Source organism: Pteropus medius, unplaced genomic scaffold, assembly GCF_902729225.1.
Source record: "Pteropus medius unplaced genomic scaffold, Ma_sr-lr_union100, whole genome shotgun sequence".
In the NCBI taxonomy this organism is placed as follows: Eukaryota; Metazoa; Chordata; class Mammalia; order Chiroptera; family Pteropodidae; genus Pteropus; species Pteropus medius.
Genome location: NW_024354502.1, coordinates 15,382,003 through 15,405,294, shown reverse-complemented (window position 1 = coordinate 15,405,294; position 23,292 = coordinate 15,382,003). Strand labels below are relative to the sequence as shown.

General features: G+C 34.8%; 1 protein-coding gene and 1 pseudogene across 2 annotated transcripts in view; both read right to left on the bottom strand.

Annotated features, from left to right (window-relative positions):
* The window catches only part of RSPO2 (R-spondin 2), a 141,176-nt gene that overhangs the window by 49,849 nt on the left and 68,035 nt on the right, over positions 1 to 23,292 (bottom strand). For both annotated transcript variants that reach the window (XM_039853575.1, XM_039853576.1), the window contains exons 3-4: positions 21,148 to 21,336; positions 2,044 to 2,187 (exon numbers count right to left, since the gene is read on the bottom strand). In XM_039853575.1, the coding sequence (XP_039709509.1) occupies positions 2,044 to 2,187; positions 21,148 to 21,336 (333 nt within the window). The remainder of the gene's footprint in view (positions 1 to 2,043; positions 2,188 to 21,147; positions 21,337 to 23,292) is intronic.
* Positions 16,386 to 16,509, bottom strand: LOC120595877 (uncharacterized; annotated as a pseudogene).

Below are 23,292 nucleotides of genomic sequence, written 5' to 3'. Positions count from 1 at the left end.
TGCTCCACTGTCACCAAATATACATAGCTGTGTTTTTCCACTCCCCCTACCTCCGACCTTCAGATACCAAAAATTAAGTTGTACAGCCCACAAAAACCAAATTTGCCTTTTAGGAACTTTAATTCTTTACACCATACATAGGGTTACTTCCATTTACAACAAATAATTGCCACATAAGTAATTTAAAAATTATTACTTTCTATTTGTCTTAGTTCATTTTTTGAAGACGTGCTGCCGGTCCATTCTAAAGACACTGAAATATATAATCTCTAAAAGATGCAATAGCTAAAACCTACAGTAGAGGATACTATTTCTATACCATGACAGAAGACAAAATTTTATGGGTTAATTCTGAATGTCCCCACTACAATTCACAAATGTGTTAGTTTTATTTTGGAAGTAGTTGGTGAAAGGATAGGGTATCTATTTAGCATTTTCTGATTATCTCAATTCTTTCAATAGGTGTCTAGAAACCATAGTATGTATTTCTTATTCCCTAAATTGGTGCTGTATATTACTACAGTTTGAAAGGTAAACAAGTATGATCATATATTTGAAAAATGTATGTTTTTCCTAGATATGTAAAAGCTTTTAGCATCCTCTTTTGTAAATTCATGTAGTGGAAAAGTAGGCTACCCTCCACTCCCTGGGGTGGGGCAATAAAGGGACAAAAATAGTCAAAGTTAACCTTCTTCATCAAATTCACCATTAAGAAGCCCCTTTGCACTAGCAGATGAGGATTCAGCCCCAGAGTCTACACACATTTCAATATTCCAGATTTCAGCAGGCATCATGGTTATTCTTAGATTTTTCAAAGCTATGTAAGATTTGTATTCAGGGGAATGCATAGGACCCGATATGTAATTTGTTTACATTTAAGAGTTTCATAAGAGTTTCCATTGAACATTTGTCATGGGCTGGGTCCAGCCTCTCAAAAGCCAGCTCAACATTCTGAATATACTCTTCTAGTGACTTTCTTATTTTTCAATAGGGTGTTGCCTGTATGAATGTATTAACACACGCAAATAGGAACATTACACATTTCTTCAAAAACCTCTCATTTAAATGTGTTCTCTGTAAGCTTTCAAATATATAATTATAGACTATTTTAGCAATATTTCTGTAGAAAAGAAGTTCTTAATTTTCTTTTAAGTCTCCATTTCAAGGAGATGGCAAATCTCACTTATAATACATAGCTCTATTGTACATCATATCAAATGTATAACATGTCAGATAAAATTCAGAGGTTGGGGATTAGGGGTTGAGCTAGTGATGATGTCATTACATCTAAGAATAGGTTCAGGCATTCATCAAAATGTATGCACTCACAGATCTTTACCTTTTAATCAGTAGTATAAAACCAAAATCATATAAAATCAGTAAAAAATTAGTATAAACACCCAAAACCAAAGTGTTTTTCAAATACTCAAAGAATATAAAATTTATAAAATGTATATTTCTAATTATTGTTCACAAATAGTATATATGTGTATATTAAGTTATGCATTCTAGATATCTAAATTCAGTAAAAGTAAAATTTTTTAATGTACTTGGCAATATGCAATCATCAACAAAATGTATTTTACATAAAAATTTCTTTCCAATTGATTTTTTTAAGCAAATGGCTAAGAAGCTGTATAATTAATATATATAATGGAAGTAACAGAATAGGTAACCACATGGTACTGCCTGAAAACTTTTTCTTTTAAACGAAATATTTTCCCTTAACAGTTACTAACAATTTATTAAAATAATTAAGAAACAGATATATTACACATGATAAAAATGTTGATATCAGCATTTAAATAGTTTAACCCAGTAAATGTACAACTAGCAAATCATGTAGCAAGATGTAATATATGAGACTACCCAATGTCATGATGCCTAAAGAATTCAGAAAGTCAGCAAAAAACTTAAATAATTTTCATTGCTAATTAACAGGATTTTGATTTTAGGTTGATATATATCTAGCATGCATTTTTTTTCCCCCAAGAAAGAGGTGTTAAAAGTTGAAGTTTGAAAGTTACATGAAAAACTACTCACCCACACATTCCATGGTTTCATCTAATGGTGCAAAACCATCTGGACATTCATCAAAGCAACGGCCTCTATGCAAATAAAAGCCTACTTTGCACTTGGTACAAAAGTCTTTGCTAAAGCAAGAATCACAGTTTTCTATTCTGCACCCTAAAAACAATTTTAAAGAGAAAAAGATAATTTCAGTCAAAGAAATACACTTGTTTTGCAAATAAAACTTTCACAAAACTCATTGGTCAGCTCAATCGAAATTCTAGTGGTCAGAGAAATATGTGTTCAACTCGTTTGTTTCCTAATGCCATCTCATTCTAAATCACTCCTACCTCTTCTAATAGCTCACCACATCAATAAAGTAAGACGAAATTTCAGCCCAGGGACCAAGCAGCATGAGACCCTTCAGAAATGTTCGCAACTCCAAATGGGATTAAAGCAAAAGATTAAAAAGAAAAACACCCCCACTACAAATTACATTGCTGCTGGGATTGAAATCTGTTCTGCTCTTCAAAAGACCTACAATGAAAAACAGAAAGGGAATACTCTAATCAGTGTCTTCTGTTTCAGAACAGTAAAATCCTGTTTATGTTGGTCAATGCTGGCATTTACTTTCATCGGAGGGTGTCTTAACTTGGAGGGGTAGTTTAAGTCATTTCTTTAAAACATACAATGTGTCAAAGGCTTTACATGCATTTTCATTTTAATCCTACAAAGTGGGCAGTACTATCCCTGTTTTGCAAATAGGAAACTGAGACTAAATAAGAGAGATAAAGTCATATAGCTTGTAGTGGCTAAATTGGTCCTGAAAGCCCCCCAAACCATTGCCTTCTAAATCTTCATAACACACCGAATTTCGGTAGGAGCAGTCTTTGAAACAGATGTGCTTTCAGGCCTGCTACATGTGGATTTGAGTCCCAGCTCTGCCCTTACCAGCCCTGTGACTCAGGACAACTACATGCCTCTCTAAGCCTCCATTTCCTTCTGTATAAAAGAGGGATGTCACCGACTTTACGAGGCTATTGTGAGAACTTATAACAATATATGTAGATTGCCCAGCTCATAATAGGTAGTCTATACTGCACATGGAAGCAATAGTAGATTAGAAACATGTATTTTTCCACTAAACAACACACATTACAACACAGTGTAAAAAGAAGCAATAATTTATCTTGTATTCTAGGTCAGATTCCCTGGTAGTAACATCAGGGCCAGTAACATCTGGGCCAGACATAACTGGCTTGCACAGGTAAAAATAATATAGTCTAAACTACTCTTCAAAGAGAGGAAAGAAGAGAAGGATGGAGTGTCAGTTAATCGAAAGGTCAGGTTTTCTAAAGCTAGCACATTACTTGCAGCAGATTTAATTGATGGTAACTAACAGCATGTAAACCTCTACGAAATCGCTTTTATTCACTTAACAAGGCTCTCAGTGCCGGTAGTGTATTTGGAGTTTCAATGATTCAGAAAAGCTTTAAAATATATAGTTCTTTGCAAGCAAAGAAATAATGGAATAGAAAATGTAACCAAAACATGAAATCATTGAATGTTAAAATTCTTTAAAATTGAGAAAATAAAAGCAGAAAGTAGAATTTAAAGGCTAAAAATTTTTTGTCAAATTACATTATAAATAATGAGTTTCTAGGCCTCTAAAAAGAAAATGGCGACTCTTCACCTTTCAATATTGAGTCTAAATGGGTTGTCATGTATTAAATGACCACCATGAATCAGCTAATTCAACTCCTAAAATGTTACTAAATTTACAATTGGAGAACCAGCTATGTGTGGGTGAAGGCTCACAGTCAAATTACAGCATTGCTTTTTGTGGGGAAGATGGTAGGCACAGAACAGTTTATCAGCCCATAAAAAGTTCATTTATAATCTTAAATGCTGTAACCTATATTTTAATAAAACACTGGTCTATAGCTGGTCAGTAGCTTCTTAATCATGGTCAAAATGCATGACCATCATGTCCACAAATTGTTGCTTTTCTTGCTACAAATGTTTTAAAAAAAGCAAGCAGCCCTTTCTGTTAGAATTATTTCCCAAGAAATAATGATAAACATCCCAAAGATAAAACAGAACTAAAAGATGAAAAGAACAAAGTATTTATGTTTTAAAGAGGACTATACACTTCATAAATCAGCCGTTATCTATAAGGTCTGAATTTCCTTTAAAACATGACCTACAATAAGCTTTCTGGCCAAAAAGTTATAGCAACAAGCATTTGGAATTAATTTTCCAAGGCCCTTTGTGGATCATTACTGTTACCTATCACTCCCTTTCCTCATTGGATTCCACGCTCCTGATGCCAGTTCATAGAATATGGAATTTCTGAAATTCCTGTCATTCTCTGTAAAGTCCCCTAAAACTTCTTCAGGCATAAATTCTGCTAGAAGAAAGTTTAATTGTTTGTCCTCAAATTTAAGTAGAATAAAAATCTGATGCATTCAAATTGTAGAATACTCCAACCATGGAACAGCATCAGGTGAATTATAAGCAAGGACTAAGAATAAGCTCTAAGACCTATAGTGAAGCGAAAAAGGCAAGTTGCAGGAAATAGGATGATATAATAAACAATATATGCAGTGTGTGTGTGTGTGTGTGTGTGTGTGTGTGTGTGTGCAGCTTGGAGAACTTAATTTGGGAAAGGGTGGTAGAATTTTAAAATTTTATATATATTTCTGAATTTTATAAAGCTTTTATAATTACAATGCATTTATGTATTAGAAGTAAAGCAGAAAAAATTATTTCATTATGCATTTGTGACCTACGTAAATTTACAGAAAATAAAACTTTATTAACATTCTAAAATAAATTCTTTTGCTTTTAACGGGCAAGAATAAATAAAGGAACATTATCCTATCCCAAATTTTTCCAAATGTGGTTGCATGAAATTATATCCCTTATTTGATAAAGCTGAACCTGCTTTCGCCTTCAAAATACACAATCATTTGACCATTTCTTGACAATATCCTTTTTGTTTTCATATATTGTATAACATCTTTCCTTCACTCAAATCATAAGGGAAAAAAACTAAATATTTTTTATTAAAAAAAAAAAATTTAAACAAAAGCTTTGATTGATGCCAAGTCCTAACATCACTGGACGCTCCGCTGACCTTCCTGGTCTCAGTCACTCTTTGCTACAATGTAAAACCAACACCGGCAGCCCTTACATTCTGTGGTCTGAACTGACACAACTTACCTAATCACGGACACCTATGAACCGAAAGATTTTAAAGCCAGCAACTGCTCACACCACCTGCCATGGAAACCTGCCCCTTGACACGGTCCAGCACCCACAAACCGCTTCTCACCAGCCCCAGGCCCACCCATAACCCCCTGCCTTGTTCTGCCACTTCTCTCGTAACCACCTCCTCTGGTTTGGAGAAAACCACTATTTATGGGGCCTCAAAGTCCTATACTTCCCCTCCCCTATGCCAGCTTGTAGCTATTCTGCCCAAAACTTCTTAAGCTTGTTATCTTTAAGTAAATGGAATTTATATCAACTCTATTAACTCATTTTTAATATAAAAGTAAAACATTCTCATTATAAATAAAAATTCAAAACAATGCAGAAGGTTTCAAAGAAAATACAGAAATACTCTTCCTTACTTGAATGGCATATCATGCCCATTCCTCAGAAATAGCCACCATATTAACAGTTCAGGAAAGTCTCTGTGTCAATTTTATAAATAAATGAGTTTTAAAATAGCAATGGTATTATTCAATAGACTGATAAACCTCAGAAAACTTTATACTGTGTAAGAAAACAGGTATATCAAAGTTTACTAAACATCAGTCTTTTCTATAAAAATCTGGGCTTTAAGTCCTTGTTCAGAAATATAAAATCCGGGTTTAGCCAACTTACATGCTTCTAAATTACATGCCTCCTCAAAAATGTAATCCATGAAATGAGGACCGCCAATATCGGTTTAAGTAAAATTACTGTCCAAGTGAAACTGTGCCCAAATGTGGTCTGACAGGGCTGTCATTTAGCAAAAGGGGCTGAGTCTGGCCCAGAGACAAAAATACAGGCTGGGCACCCCTCCCTCTGTTCTCCCACAGTATCCATACAGGCTCCATTATAACATTCTTCAAATTATACTCTAGCTTAGTTCAACAGTTCATTCCAAACATTCTCCAAAAATTTAGTATTTTGTCAGACCCTGAGAACATAAAATTATAATACCCATTTCCTGTTCTGGAGGTGTGAACCCCGAGAGTGGGCTGTGTGGCACTCACAGGCCCAGCGACATAGCATAGCAGACATCAGAGGCATGAGCTGGGTACTTGAAAGGTGGAGAAGGTGGGTGCATTTCCATTCTGCCATTACAGTTTTCATTATTATTTTTCAATCTGTGAATTCCTTGCTTCTAACGCAGTGCCAGATTCATGGTAGGGTTCTGATGCTTGCCAAGTGAACAAGTAGGCCACTTAAAAATTCAATTCTTTCATATTTAAAACTCATTTGGATTCTTAGTTGAGATTGCTTGCATATGTTCTATAAATATCTTTATTGTAGAAGGAAAGATTGTTCGCTATAAAGTGTGGGTCCCCAATCCCCAGGCTGCAGACCAGTACAGGCCCGTGGCCTGTTAGGAACCAGGCCGCACAGGAAGTAAATGGCAAGCAAGGGAGCAAAGCTTCATCTGTATTTGCAGCCACTCCTCAGCGCTAGCATCACTGCCTCAGCTCCACTTCAGATCATCAGGCATTAGATTCTCATAGGAGCACTGGTCCCTGATGCCAAAATGGTTGGGGACCACTGCTATAAAGGACGACGAGTCTTAGTAGAGGAGCAAATAAACACATGAAAACAGGTGTTTATAATAGAGAACATAAATATTGATGTACTATGGAAGTTGGAACTTCAGGAGAGCAAGTTTTAGACAGAGGGAAAAGTAGAGTTCTGGCCACGGCAAATCCATTCATAATAAGGCAATGAAGAAAATTCACTTGGTGTGAGATGGACCCCATGCAGAGTGACCTGAATGAACTGGAGGGTAAGTGGAGGGGGTGGTTATCAGGCTTAGATTGCTGTGGATGGGAAATTTCACTTCCTATTTCATTCCAAAAAAAGGTAGTGAAATTATAAATCATTTGTACTTTGTGTTGTTTTAAGTATTTAAGTAACAGTTAAAATGAACTAAAATGAAGTTAGGTTCAAAATTAGGGCTTGCTATGACTGTAATGAGGTTTTTGAGCACGAGAGCAACATGACCAAGATGGCATCTGGTTTGTTCCCTCATTTCAACAGGTAAAAGCCACCAGGAGCCAGGCATCATGAGGGACAACTAAAGGCACAGATGAACAGGTAAGTCAGGATCTTTAGTGAATGAAAAGGAAAGGTGCCCAGACTGGCTATGGGGTAATGTCAGTATATACAGAGGTGAGCTGGAAAGTGCATATTCTCAGGAAATTAAGCTTCCTGAAAGCAGGAAGAGAGTGGAGGTAAAGAAAATTGCTGACAGGCTCCACATTCAGTGGCAGTCATGGGAAAAGGAGTCACGATGAATCAACAGGACCAACAAACTGAGTCATGAAGAAGATCCACAACTATCCCCTCTTCCTTTGGTCCCACAGCTCTCTGAAGGCCTTGGAACACTGGGAGAGTTAGTTTTGTTTATCTTACCAGCAAATCTAGATGACAAAAACCATCTCTTAATTGGATATCTCAGCATGGCTGATCATATAAATAAAAAAAAATTAAATCCCCTGAATTGAAAGCAGAGAAAAACCAACCTCTGTTAAACCCAACTGTGAAAAAAATAATAATTCTATATATTACAATTATTGGAAAAAGGGAAGAAATCAATGAGGTAGGACTTCAGACACACACTGAGGAATCCATTTCTGTTATTGATCATCAGGACAGTGGGCTTCGAGTTGCTTTAACCCACCCTGAAAATCTCACTGCTCATTGTTCCTCAGCTGCCTTTTATTGCCAACTACAAGCATCTCTACATAGAATGTGGCAGATGCTGACACTCAATAAGGGCATTTAGTCTTCAGATTGCAGTTACAAGGATCCAAGAGCATCAGACTAACCCCTGGAAAATTCTTTGGTTTCTCTGCTCAATGTATGCTAAAATTTGAACAGAAATTAAGGAGATAGGGTGTTCTAAAAGACATTTGAAATTAGACTTTCAGCAATTTTTTTCACAAGGAAAGTACTGGACTATGCAACTTAATACGAGGTTTCTTATAATTGTTCAAATACTTTTCGATTTCTGTAACAACTTAAAATACTGTTTATCATTCCCTCTCAAGACTTGCAATGGTTTGTAAATATCCCTAAATAAAATTTTTAAGTTTTATGTTACATAATCATGTATTTCTAATATATACATTTGCAGTAATCCCATTAGAATAGGAACCGATGAAATTTATGACCTAAAATCTAAAAGTACATTACTTGTCATGTGCTGTAGTTATACACAGCTCATTAGAATCTTCATTATATTTTGACCTAAAGAAAATAAAAGACAGAATTAAAGTTTTCAGGACTTAATGTTTCATACTTAAAACTGAACAATTTGAGTGATGACACAGATAACCAGCATTTCTAAGTTAACAGAAGATCTAGGGTATTGAAATGGGTGTAAGTCAAATTGCCTTTATTAGTTAGGAGAGTTAGCATAAAATGTAATTCAACTATGCCAAGTAGAGAATGTTACACTCAGAACAAGAGCCAAAGGCAGGAAATAAAAGCTATGTTGAGAAAATAGTGGTCTCTCAAACAGTACAATGGTTAACAGATATGCAGTTAGAACCTTGGTTCACTTCCTGTTGTGTAACTGTGGGCAAGTCAGTAAAGCTCTCTTTGCTTCAGTATCCTCATCTATAAAAAAGAGGCAACATCAGTCCCTATCTCCTAGAGTTGTTGGGCGGATTCAAAGACTTAATAGAGACAAAGATCCTGGCACAATATCTGCTATGTAATTAGTGATTAAAGGATGTGAGCTATGATGAGTGTAAAAATTTATCAGCTGGGACAGTCCAAGATGGTGGATGGAAGGAAGAGAAAACAAGATACCAGGGAACTCCATGTGGAGTGCATATGCAGGTATATACGTACATGTGATAATTTTAACAAATAAAATTTAATTTTATACATATTAACTATACTATAATTCTCATAATAATTATACGTAATATTAATTACATATATTATTCAAAAAACAATCTGTAATAAATATTATGGATCTACCCTTGTTTAGGTCATGCAGCCAAACAAACTGAATATAATCGATTGTTGAATATGTACCTACGTAGAAAGTCATCTGCTTCAAATATTAGGAACCAGGATTTAGGAAAACAGAGATCCAAATTTGGTTTTGACCTTGGGAGTAGGGGAATTACATCCTCTCTATGCCCTCCTCCCTTCACCATCCATCTGATACCTATGTCAGATGATTGTTCAGAGTATCAGATTAAAGATGAGAAAATAGGTAAAAGGTACCACATAAAATTTGTATCACTCCCTAGAGCCAAATAAGCCTGCCCTTCAACAGATATATTTGAAATATGCAATGCCCCTTTCCAAGCACAATGAAGCTGTTCAATTTATGAAGTGGGCTAAAGATGGCTTATCATGGCCGTTAGGGCAGTGACCACAAGGAGAGTAAAATCCTGGTCTTGGCAGTAACTTTAATAGTCAAATTGCAATTAGGTAGGATGAATGGACTCCATCCAGAAATTTATATATTATTTCTTAGATAGACAGAGAATTCTATCTTACATGTCAAAAGTGCCCTTTATTTTAACTTCTGAGGATATATATGCAGTCAAAAAATATTTTTTTCCTCCTGACTCATTTTAACTTAGTATTACAACAGTCCATTAAAATAAAAACCCAAAATTCAAATTTATGAAATATGTTGCTGGTAGCTTCACTGTAATAGTTGAATGTTTAAAAATTATAGCTTGCCCACCCACACACACAAAATCTGAAGAAATATTGAGGCTTGTATAAAATCATGTGGTCAAATAATGAGGAACTATAAAAATGTTGGCTTCCTTTCTCATATATTCAAGTGATGCACATTTGAAATCATTCTCAAAACAACCAAAAGTAAAACTTGGACATATTTGCTGGGAATACAAAGCTAGGCATTTAAAGGGATTTTTCTTTCCATTTAAAGGGAGTGAAAGCGGAGGGCAACAACCTCAAAATAGAGGAGGAAAGGAATATGATAGCAATGAAAAATGTTTAAAAATTATAAACTAAATTAATATCTCTTATCAGATTTTAAGTTCCTGCCAGTAGCAGATCTCTCATCTTGGTTACAACTTGTGCTTTTCCTTTTTTGGTAGCCTGTCACCCTTCTATAGTAAGGTGGAATCAGAGCAGTTTAATAAACTTCAGACCTGAGTCTTAGCTGAATTTTTCCAAATGTTGGAAAAGGCAGATCTCTCCACCCAACTAAACGGAAAAGCATATGTTATGTAAGCTAATCTATGTCTTGCCCTTCCATCAACCTCTATCCAAGAAAAACAAAAAGAATCTCTTAATCCTTTCACACTCTAAATAGGCTAACACAGGAACTGGCAAACTTTTCCTGTAAAGGACCAGATAGTAAATATTTTAGCCTCTGTGGGCCATACAGTGTCTGTCTAAACTATTCAGCTCTATTGTCTGTCATCTACAGATAATATGTAGATGATCACAGGTGGCAATTTTTCAACAAAACTACTTATGACCACTGAAATTTAAAGTTAGTATCATTTTTATATGTTGCAGAATATTGTTTTTCTTTTGATTTTTTAAACTACTTTAAAACCTGAAAGCTATTCTTAGCTCAAGGGCCTCACATAAAAGGCGGCAGGCCAGATTATACCCACTGTCATAGTTCGCTGACCCCTAGACTAGAGAATGATTGAAATTCATGAGGCACATTGAAGGGAAAAGGAAAAAAAAAAAGGTTTCATTTTCAAATCAAATGATAGCATTTAAGCTTAAAGAGGCTTAATAATGTTTTATATATACTGTCTGATTCTGTGCATAAGACAAATATCAAACGAATATGAGGATGCTGGAATCTAGTTCTTCAACATGGGAACACTTCATACCAGTTGTCAATAGGTCAAAATTCCATCCTATTTTAATAAGCTTTTCTTAATTACATATGACATTGACTTGTCAATGAAGGGGGTAGGTGGAGAGAAAGAAGGGAGAATAATTTTAAAATACAATGTATTGAGGCTAAAACCTGCATAACGTTTATGCCTAGACCTATGGTCTGAGATCTGTGTTTGTGAAGGTAACTTTGCCATGTCTGCCCATCTGGTTTGATGATAAAAGTAGATATAGTCTCAGCCATGCTGTGTTTGGCAGCCAACCCCTGCACTTGTCAGTGAACTTCTCAGAATGTCTGTTACTGCTCTGTAAATGGGATAATACTATAGGACTGCCAGGAGTCAATGAAAAGATGTGCTTTTAAATGAAAGTACTTTAAAAACTAAAAACAAGACAAGTAATAACAAGTGTTGGAGAGGTTGTGGGAGAAAAAGGAACTCTTATACACTGCTGGTAGGAATGTAAATTGGTACAGCCACTAAGGAAAACAGTATGGAGGTTCCTCAAAAAATTGAGAATAGAATTACCATATCACCCAGCAGTCCCTCTTCTGGGTATCTACTCCAAAAATTTGAAAGCTCTTATCTATAAAGATAAATGCACCCTGATATTGATAGCAGCATTATTCACAATAGCCAAGACATACAAACAACCAAAGAGTCCTTTGATAGACAATTGGATAAAGCAGATGTGGCGCACATATACAATAGACTATTACTCGGCCATTAGAAAAGATGAAATACTGTCATTTGCAAAAACATGGATGGATCTTGAGATCATCATGCTAAGCAAAATAAGTCAGACAGAAAAAGCTGAGAACCATGATTTCAATTATATGTGGGATATAAAACAAAGCAACAAACAAGAGAAACAAACAAAAACTCATAGGCACAGACAACAGTATGGTGGTTACCAGAGGTAAAGGGGGTCAAATATATGGTGACGAAGGAGATTTGACTTTGGGTGGTAAACACACAATGCAATATAAAGATGATGTATTATAGAGTTGTACACTTGAAACCTATATATTATTAACAAATGTCACTCCAATACATTTAAAAAGTAGATAAATCAGAAGATCTTTCTTGTTAGACATCCCTGTCTACTTCTTTAGCCTCATCTCCATGTGAATCTTTCACTTAGCCATGCCGAAGTTTTCAGAAATTTTCCCATGGCCTCCCCATGTCCAGATACTGTGACAATTCTTCTCTCACCATTGTTACTATATTCATCATAATCCCCCCCCACTGAAGAAAACAGAGCATAGGTGCTTGAAAGGACAGATGATGATAGATAGATCTGCCAAATAACAAATTTAATAATTAAATTTCTATCAGTTTAGAAAAAACACTGACACAGGGTCCTGGTAGACCAAGCTTTTGGATACAATCCCCTAAAACTAAAACCGAAAGTGACAAATGTTTTGTTTTATCCCCTAAAACTAAAACTGAAAGTGACAAATGTTTTGTTTTATTTTGATGTAAAGATACATCAAAATTTTGCCAGCTTTCTTGAAGAGATGGGTTTTCTTCAGAAGAAAGCCTAAGGATCAGTGGACTTGATGTGTAATAGCATCTCAATTATCTTGTAAGAGAACAACAGGACGTCCCATCCTCTTTGTCTCTTTAAAGAACTATTCCTTAACCTTATCGGGTTATGGCCGGGCTATTAACTAGCTGGTAGCAGCCCTTTCTTAATGATGTAAAGCGCTTCAGGACAATGAGCTTTCTCCAGCTGGCAGTAACCTATTAACTACGTGCGGGCCATCAGCAGCATGGCCCATAGGGCTAGGTCCCTCTTTGGAGAAGAAACCAGCTTCAGAAAATGCCCTTCCAAAGTATGCCAAATAAAAGTCAAGACCTACCTGCTCAACACCCCCTCCCCCCTCCCCCAAAAAGGGCATATCCTAAAACTTATCCAACAATATGCTTTGTGTTATTTTGTTTTCTCCAAGAGAAGCAGCATGGCATGATTATAAAAAACAAAAACAAAACAAAATCAAACAAACAAACAAACAAAAAACAGGAATTAAGAGTCAGAGAGACTCCTGGATCTCATTCTCAGCTCTGCATCATACTGTGCCCTTGGGTAGGTTTCTAAGTCATTCTCAGCTTGTCTTTTCAATAGTAAAACATAAATGTTTACCTATCACAGGGTTATTAAGGGTTACTTATCACAGAGCAAAAGGCAGTAATTTCTAAAGGCATTCATAGAAATCACAGAATGTTAGAACAATGATCTCATAGCCTCCTCTGGTTTTTACAGATGAGGACACTGGGGTGGGGGGAAGGAGACCCAGCAATCAGTGTTTTAACAGGTGTTGGACACTGAAATGCCCACTAACTCTTTGCTACCTAGCCATCCAGGGTAGATGGTGAAGGAAGGAGAGGACATAGCTAAGTCCCATGATTTCCATGGTCTTTCATGACTATTCTCACCTGACCACTAACTGCTCCCTCCTCTGACCCCTGTTATAACTACTGTGTGATACACCTACCCTATTTGCCTGTTGTGCTTTAGTGGCATTTTATGTAATGGTGCTATAAAATACTGTTGTCTAATTATGTGTCAGTTTAACATGCAACTCAATTGTGTCTTCAGTCCATTTGTAAGTATTTCTAGGTAGACATTCTTTAATTTTGCTTTATTTCTTCTATAATCCCACAAATACTGAAGTTGCATCAACATATTTGTTAAAGGTCTGCATCTTTATAGATCTTTAAACACACATTATATAGACATTATATATTCAAGAATTATGTGTGTACCCTCACTTATAGTTCACAGTTGTCCAGGTTTGATTAAAACTACTTAAAACATATTCCTGTTAACTTTAAATAGATACACCTTTTTTAAAAATGCATCATTAAAATGCATATTTTAAGAATGGCAGGTGTTTCAAAAAGCACTCAGTCTTGACATGTAGAAATTCTTTAAAAACACCTAAATACTGGTCTTGGAGTTCACAAATTAAGGGATGGTTAAATTGAATTATTTCCTATATGTTCAAAATTACTAGTTTTTAAATCTGTATCATTTCATTTAAAAAAAAAAAAACAACTATAGCATTCTCTTAACCTAAAGCACATTTTTCAAAAAGTGCCAACACAAGGGCAGAATCATAAAATATAGTAGAAAGTTAAAATAAAAGTAGTAAATTTACTGCATACAGAATTACAAAATATCTCATTTCTGTAATTTTTGTTTACAAATTACTTTTAAAAGTATACTCCCTCAGGCAAAAAAAAAAAAGTATATGTATTATTTTCTTATACATGAAAAATTGACTAAGTGTTCTTGTTTCCTTAATCATCTTCCTCTTTCTCCATCTCATCTGGCTCAAGTCTCCTTCCATCCTATATGCACACACATCTATTTCCCAATTCAGGAGCCTCTACCTATCATAAACTCCTTTTCAATAAGCTTCATAGTGAAGAGAAAGAAGAGAGTGTCTACAATCACAGTGGCTGCTTCCCTAAGTCTACATGCACTCCCTAAAATCATAGCAATCAGGATAGTGCCCAAATAATAACAATAAAACAACTCGCATTAAGATCAACAGCTATTGTTTAAAAGTACAACTTTGACATTGATGACTTGCTACTTCTCAAGTCTTTCTACTTCTCCTTCTGGGACACTGTTCTCTGATTTTCTTTCTATTTTCCTGGTGACTCTGTCACAGCCTTCTCCATAGGCTTTTTTTTTTGCTTGCTGCAAATGTCAGCATTCTTCAGCCTTGAATCCTCAGAACTCCCTCTGCCCCCACCTCCTTGGTTGATATTTTCTTCCGGCCAATGATTCAGTTCAGCCTTCCCCGGAGGGCTCTGGACCTGTATATCTAACTGCTCATTGGGCACCTTCCCCAGAAAGTCTCATATCACCCAAGTTCAACATGTCCTCAAATCAACCATTCTCCACCACCATGACCTTTCTCCCCAACAAATATGCCCCTCCTCCTATATTCTGTACCATAATAAATTCCACTCTTCAGCTCCCAAACCAATATAAGAATAATCTTAATTTCCACATTCATTCAACATCCTCCAATTGATTATCAAGTTCTATTGATTTTTTCTCAATATGTCTCTTCATTCCTCCATTTCTTCATTCATTTATTCATTGAACAAACACTATTGAGCACCCACTATGTGTCAGACACTATTCTGGATATCAAGAGCCTGAACGAAACAGATCAAAATCCCTTCCCTCTTGGAGCTTGCATTCTAGTGAGAGAGGTGGATAGGTAAGTAAAATATACAGTATATGGAAAAGAAGGGAGAGAAGGAAGGAAGAAGAGAGGACTAAAGAAGAGAAGGACAAAAGGAAATATGAGGATAGAGAAAGTCGAAATTTTAGATAGATTGTCCAGGGACAGTCTAATAAGGAGATAATTGTTCTCATTTTATTTTAAACCTAGATTATTGATCTTGCTGCTTTCATTGTTGACTCTAACTCATCTTTCGTGCTGCCAAAAGAAAAATATTTCCAAAAACCGTAATGTTATCATTCTCTTAAAATCCTTCATTGACTACCTATGGCTTTCAAGTAGATGTTTATATTACCTAAATTTAGCACATTAGCCTGCCATTATCTAGTCCCCACCAATCTAATCTGCATCAGTTCTGGTTACACCATGGAGCTGTACTCAACCACCTGCATTTTACTTCAAAATGGATGACTTTTGCGTGTACGACTCTATACTTTCATTTGTTTTTTTTTTCTTTTTTCTATCTATAAATCTTTATTTTTTACACATTTTGAATTTTTATTCAGAAAAATATTAATCTCAACAAATTAAAAAGATTTTAAAACTGACAAAAGCCCCCAAAATAACATTTTAATAATTAACCACCTAATGTCTATAATTCTTGTTACCGTGCGTTTTTGTAAATTCTTTGATTATCTCTTCAAATGAGATGATTTTATCACTTTTATAAAAATAAAAAATAATAAAATTCAGCATTCCTTTAGCATGGCTGATTAAAGTATCTTTTTATTATTGATAGTTTAAAACTTTTCATTTAAGCTTTACAACTCATTACTGGCAACAGCATGTAAATTTTTCTACCTATAAATCTTAATCCTAATAATTCTGAAAATGCTCACCGTCTTCATAAGTGTCATCTCCTTCATGGGTGAAATCTACCTCAACCTTTAGAAAGTGTGTTACTCGATTTAGGTAACTTCATCCATAAAACAAATGCTATAACCTACTTTGCACACTTATTTGAAAACAAAATGAGAAAAAGTACTTCTTCTTTTTTTTTTTTTAACATCTACAGCACCTGGTATTCTGAGGTGGTCTCCTATCCAAGTACTAACCAGGCCTGACCCTGCTTAGCTTCCGAGATCAGACAATCTCGGAATGGGCACATTCAGGGTGGCATGGCCATAGATGAAAAAGTACTTCTAATAGAGTAGTTGGCACAGAACAGAAGCTAAATAATTAGTAGCTTTTACCATATAATATACTGAATTGTCTGTGTTTTCCACTAAACCAGGTTTTCTCGACCTCAACACTGCTCACATTTGGGGTCAGATAATTCTTTATTGCAGAGGCCTGTCTTGTGCACTGTACAATGTTTAGTATTATCTGTGGCCTCTATCCATTAGATACCAGTAGCATCCTTCCAGTTGTAATAACCAAAAAAGTCTCCTAACATTACTAAATGTCCCCTAAGGGGCAAAATCACACCCTGGTAGAGAATTACTGCACTATTACCACAAGCAACTCAAAGGCACTCATTACTCATTATTGTGTCTCCAGTTATCTAGTACCAAAACAAGCACATAGTAGTTGTTAAATAAATGCTTATCAGTGAGAACCACAATCCTGCCTTCTAGCACCATAGATTAATTTTACCTATTTTTGAAATGTATTTTTTTATAGCTTCATCCATTCAACATTATGAAGTAAGATTCATTTATGTTGTAGTATTTCATTCATTTCTACTTCTGGATATTTCTTTTTTTTCAACATACTATTTTTTTTTTTAGATATTCTATTGTTTGGACATTTGGGTTATTTCTAATTGGTAGTTACTATAACTAGTGTCATGAAAAATCATTTATCTGAGTTTTGGTTACAAGTGAGGATAATAGTTTTGTTTGAATGAGGAGATGGGAATGATTGGGAAGAAATACAATAAGGATTCTTGGGGTGCTGCTAACATTACTTCTTGATCTGAGTGGCAGTTACGTATGTGTGCCCACTTTTTGATAAGTCATTGAACTCTCCATTTATGATCTGTGAACATAGATATTTCATTTAAAAAAAATTAAATACTACTAACAAGAAGACAGTTGTGCAAATAGAGAAAAAAGGCCAGAGGTTCTAGTAAATATCCTAAAATGCCAATATTCATGTGAAAAATAAATGTTTATCTTCATTTGTATCAAAGAAAAGCACATTGAACCACAAAAAAATGCATTTTTATACGTCTTGTAAATAATGTCCAGTGTTAGTGAGATCCAAGGGAAAATGTCTGCTATTTGTGAAGATGTAAATAGGTATAACTTTCCTAGAAGTCCATCTGGCAATATATATCAAAAGTCTTTAAAATATGTATTATGACTACATGTCAATTATGTCTCAATAAAGCTGAAAAAAATGTATTATGTTTACACATATTTCTTATGAAAATAAATCAGACGAATGTGTAAAACTACATGTGTGTGAGAGAAAGAATCAGTATGTAAGGATATTCTTCATATAACTGCTTATAATGGTAAAAAACTAAAATCAAGTTTTCAATAGATAATTAGCTAAATATATTACAGTATATCCATTCAGGAGAATGCACACAGCCATATTTAATGACATAAAAAAATATTCATAACCCATTAAAACACGTTATGAAATAGAAAAATGATACATTTGTAAGGAGAAAAAGACATAACTATGCACAAAAACAAAATGTTGAGGATAGATGCCAAAATGTTAACTTTTATCTTCAAGTAGTGTTTTTTTTTGTTTGTTTATTTTTGCTTGTGCTTTCCTTAAGGTCTATTACTTTCTAAATCTTCTAAAAAATATATGTATAATGATTTTCGAAATTAAGCTTTTTTATATAAATGAATTTATCGATTAATGAAAAAAAGAATCTAAGAGAAATATTAGAGTCAAAAGCAGCTCTTAGCATCCACAAGTGTATATATTTTTTTCACAGTATGCCTCAAATGACTATCAAATTGTTTCTTATAAGCATGTTTGAATTTCATAAACTCCATTCTGTAAGGACTAAGAAGCCAACCTTAGCCAACATTTCATTAAGACAGTCTTCCTTTGGAGAAAGATGTTGCTTTACTTATTCTAGTTTCACTTAAAGAATTTTTTTAAAGCTATTGTTGCTTGCAGTATAACTTTTTTCTCTACTGTTGAGCTATAATCTTGTAAAAAAACAAAAAGTGGATACGATTTCAGATTCCCTGTGATAGCTTTTCCAATTTAAATCTGTCTCGTCCTCGGAATAGAATACAAGTAACAATGCAACATACACAAAGTATCTATGAAAAAAAAAATCATTAGTATGAAAGAACCATGATCATCCAGAGTTATATATACACTGAGAATTAAGAAATAATTTTCCACTTCCACCTTGCTTCACAGGAGTCTTGTTAATAAGCACTTCCTGTTGTACCAGACAAGCAATGATTTCCTCTAGATCAGTAAACTATAACATTAATTACGTTTCACTTACAATAAATATGGCTGTTGTTGTAAACCCATTCACGCACAGAGATTCTCTTTTCAAGTCTGATTTATAGCCACTGTTCTTTTCTCCACTCCTGAGAAAAGGGATCCTCAGCCAAAAGTGCATGTTAACCCCTGCCTGGGAGCATCTCTCTAAGGAAGACCCGTTGATACACTATGAGGTATTACTGAGTGACCAGCCATACCAGTTGGCCTAGGACAGTCCTGGTTTATACCCAATGCCCCTACACAGTTTAACAGCAGCCTCCTTCACTCCCTGATGTCCCTGGTTGAGTGACACTTTATATGGTCACCCTATCATCCATATACAGCATGTATAATGCTAGGCCTAGAACTTGGAATAAATTCCTAGAGCCATCTACATTCCTGCCTCATCTTCCTTATGTACTGATAGTCTGAAATGAAAAAAAAAAAATGCACAGAATGTTCATGGACTCAAATCTTCCTATAGGGGGGGTCTAAAGCAATCTGAGTAGGACTCCATTTCAAGACAGACCAATCCGTCCATGGAAATTCAAATATTATGAGAGACAAATTGCTAGGTAGCCCAAATCAGACACCTTAAGGATAAGGTACATATTTGCAAAAATTGGCCAGTCTCTTGATATTTCTTGGGAGTTGTGCTCCTCTAGTTATTAATCTAAAAAAAAAAAAAAAATCCATGAAATGGGAAGTAGATCCAAATTTCCTGTAAGCCTATATACTTCTATCTGTGTTAATGACAAAAGTATTCACTCGGTCACCTTAGCTAGAAACCTCAGGATTAAATTTGACTCTCTCTTCACTCTGTGAAATTAGTTACTAAGTCCTATTGATTCTATTTTAAATGTCTCTGGAATTCATTACCCCCGAAGCTTTCATTGGAACACTATTTCTACTTTGAGATTGCTATAGTAGCATTCCTCTACTTTCTATTTCTCTTCAATACACCTCTCTTGCTTCTGCTATAATTACCTTCAATAAAGCAATTTCTTTAGTCTGAACCCCCTGGGTAATATCCAGATTTCTTTGCATAGTACTTAAGAACTTTCATCAATTGTACTCAGCCTCCCTTCCCATCCTCAGTTTCAACCACACTTCTCATTAAGCACATGCTGCTCGATGGTTCTTATCCACAGATAGGTACTGCTCTCCTAGGAAGTATTTAAAAATGTCCGGGGACATTTTTGCTTGTCACAGGGATTTGAGGGCACAAAAGACATTTAATAAGCAGGGACTAAGGAAGATAAATATCCATGCGATGTAGAACAAAGAGCCTTGACAAAATGTCAACAGCACCTCAGATGAGACTGATTACCTGAGAACATTATTTTTACACATGTGTGGTTCCTTCTGTTTAGAATGTATTTAACCTCCCTCCACTAGTTCTGCCATCTTCCAAAATAATATTGTCATTGGATGATACAAGTCAAACTCCCTTCCTATCCAAAGACCTCAGCTGATTTAATAGTCACATACACAGTGTGTTAATGAGAGATAATTAAATTACTCCCATAGCACAATGGCTGCCTACTGATTAGCACTTATTGTATTGAATTATGATTAAACTTCTTACCCATCTGTCATTTCACTCCACATTCCCCTTTTCTTTATCCCCTGTATCCCCTCAATTTGAACTCCTTAAAGAAACAGATGTTCTTTTGGTACCTCATTGATTTTTTTTTAATTCCAATTTTTACTATTTACCTAATATTCTGTGAATGATTTTTGGATTAAAAGATGAAAAATTGTACCTGCATTCCTACGTATATATGTAAGAATGCCATTCCTTAATAAGCTTTTTTCTTTTTTTAAGTTGGTAAACTTAGAGCTCAGAATACTTTGAAGTAAACTAAATATTTTAGTTACATCTTTTATCAGTAATGGTGCTTTACAGAAATCTAAAATGCATGAATTACAAATTAGACTATAAGGTATTACAAATTAGGTAGAAGAAAAAGAAACTAAGACACTGCAGTAAACTGGAGAGAATGTTCTCAGTAATAAGGTATTTAAATTCCCTTTTTTTTCTATAAGTGCTGAGTAAGTATGCCTTACAAAGATCTGCCTACTAAGCTTGTGTTTGAGATGTTTGTTATGGAAAAATACTTAATCAAAAAAAGAGAGAGGGAAAGAAAAACTGTGTGAGTGCAATATACCTCTATATAAAAGATAAGTTAAAAGTGTTCTTATCCCACCCTACTAAATTTTTGAAGTTTAAGCTTAGAATAGTTCTACAGCATATTAAAAATACACTTTTTTTTTTCAGTCAAAAATTTCAACTTAGCTCTTCCTAAGTTGCATAAACAGTAAAATAGGGTCGACAAAAGTCGATTGCTCACTGGCACATCTGTTCATATCTGGGGCTCGGTGTCCATAGAACCCTGACGGGCAGGAATGCAAACACTCTCCATACTGGCGCATGCCTTCTCTTCGAAGAAAGAAGAACAACTTCTGCTGACATCGGCTGCATCCATTGTCCTTTGAACAAGATAAGCAACCCTTGCAAATGGGATTTGATACATAACTAGCTGTAAAAGAAAAAAACAAAAAACATGTTTAAATATGAATATGATAAGATTACTGGTCAATATAACATGCTGAGAAGACATCTTGTTCTTTTACTTTAATCAGGGATTCTAAACAAAATATCATCCACCACCCTCAAGAAAAATGATTAATATGAAACCAAACTTAGAAACAAAGAGGAAATTCAGAGGCTAGAAGCTCAAATTGAGTGGCACAATGAGACGTTAGACCAGACAGAGGTAGACCTCATGCCAGGGTCTTGAATCCAGACCAAGAAAGGTGCATTTAAAGAGCTGACATTTGGCTCTCTTTGTAGACTGGAGTTATGAGGGTGGTTTGTTCATGAAATAAGTACTAGAAGCTCCTACTCCAACTAGCCAGGGAAGGACTCCAACCCTGGATTAGGGTGAGCATAGGAGAGAAAACATAACCTATGAGAAATAAGTACCCCAAATCTGCAAGATAGCGAAGTGTGGGATCCAAGTTTAACTGACCAAGGCAGTAAGGAGTCCTGAGTCAAGAGGGTAACGAAAAACCTTGTCCGAACCCAGAAAAATCCATGAGGAAAGAAACATAAAACTACCCTAAATTCTAAATTTTTTTACAACTCTGAGATCTAGGACCTTTGTAAAAAAACATTTTAAGATCAAAATGAACAAATTACATATACAAGAAAACCCCCATTGAGAGGAGTCATCAGTCTCAGTGAGAAAGACATTTCATACTTAAAGAATCAGAAATAATAGAACAATCTGAGAAAGATTTTTAAATGAGTATCTTTAGAATATTTGAAGAGATAAAATAAGAACTAGAAATCACACAGGAAGAAGCAGTATCATATAAATAATGCAAAAATTAAAAAGACATGAAAACTCTAAAACTGAAAAAAAAATCAATGGACAAGTTGAACGGTAGACTAGAAGAGAGGAAACTAACTGGAGGTTTAAAGAACTATAGCACAAAAAAAAAAAAAAAAAAGATGAAAAGCTAAAAAAGGTAAGAAGCATGTAAAATGAAAAAGTTCCAAAACATAATTATTAGGTGTTGCAGAATCAAATTAAGAGAATGAGTAAGATAATATTCAAAGTGGTCGTGGCTAATTAGTTTCCAGAATTAAAGAAAGGAATGTGTTCTTAAATGAAAAATTCAGAGACCTAAACAGATCAGTCTGCATTGGAACACAGCATATTTATACTAAAGAAAGACGTCAAACCAGAGAGAAAAAGCAGATTACCTGAAAAGGAATAAAAAGTTGACTTCCAGAAGACTTCTCACCAGATACTTCAAGTGTTAGACAATGCAATATTATCTTCAACATGCTAGGGAAAAGTTATCGAACTATCATTCTATAAGTAATTAAATGAGAGATTAAAAATGAGGACAAAATAAAGATATTTTTAGCCAAAATAAAGGCAAAGAACTTACTATTCAGAAACACTCACTAAAAGAACTAATAAGCTGTATATATTGGGGAAAATAAAACAGAACCAAGAAGGAAGTAGAATGTAATAAGCAACAATGATCAAACCACTTGAGAAACATGTTGGTATACCTATAAAAGTATCGATTTAAAAAAAATAATGATTAATTCCCACTATTTAAAAATAATACATATTTTATATTCAACAGCAATAACATGGAAGACTTGAGGGAAGCCAAAGTTAAAACACTCAAAATTTCTTTATTACAAGTGATGAAGACCAATATAAATTAAACTTTGTTAAGTTAAATGTACTTGCTAAAACTCTAGATAGCAACTACAAAAAAAGTAATATATAACTCTTACACCAGATGTCATATATAACTTCCGAACCATATGTAATATATAACTTCTAAGATAGGTACAAGCAGATGTAATAAATGTATAAAATATGAGTAGGAGGTAACAATCCAAATGTTCATGAACAGAATGGATAAACTGTGATTTGTTCATGATATGAATTTTAATGATAAAAAAA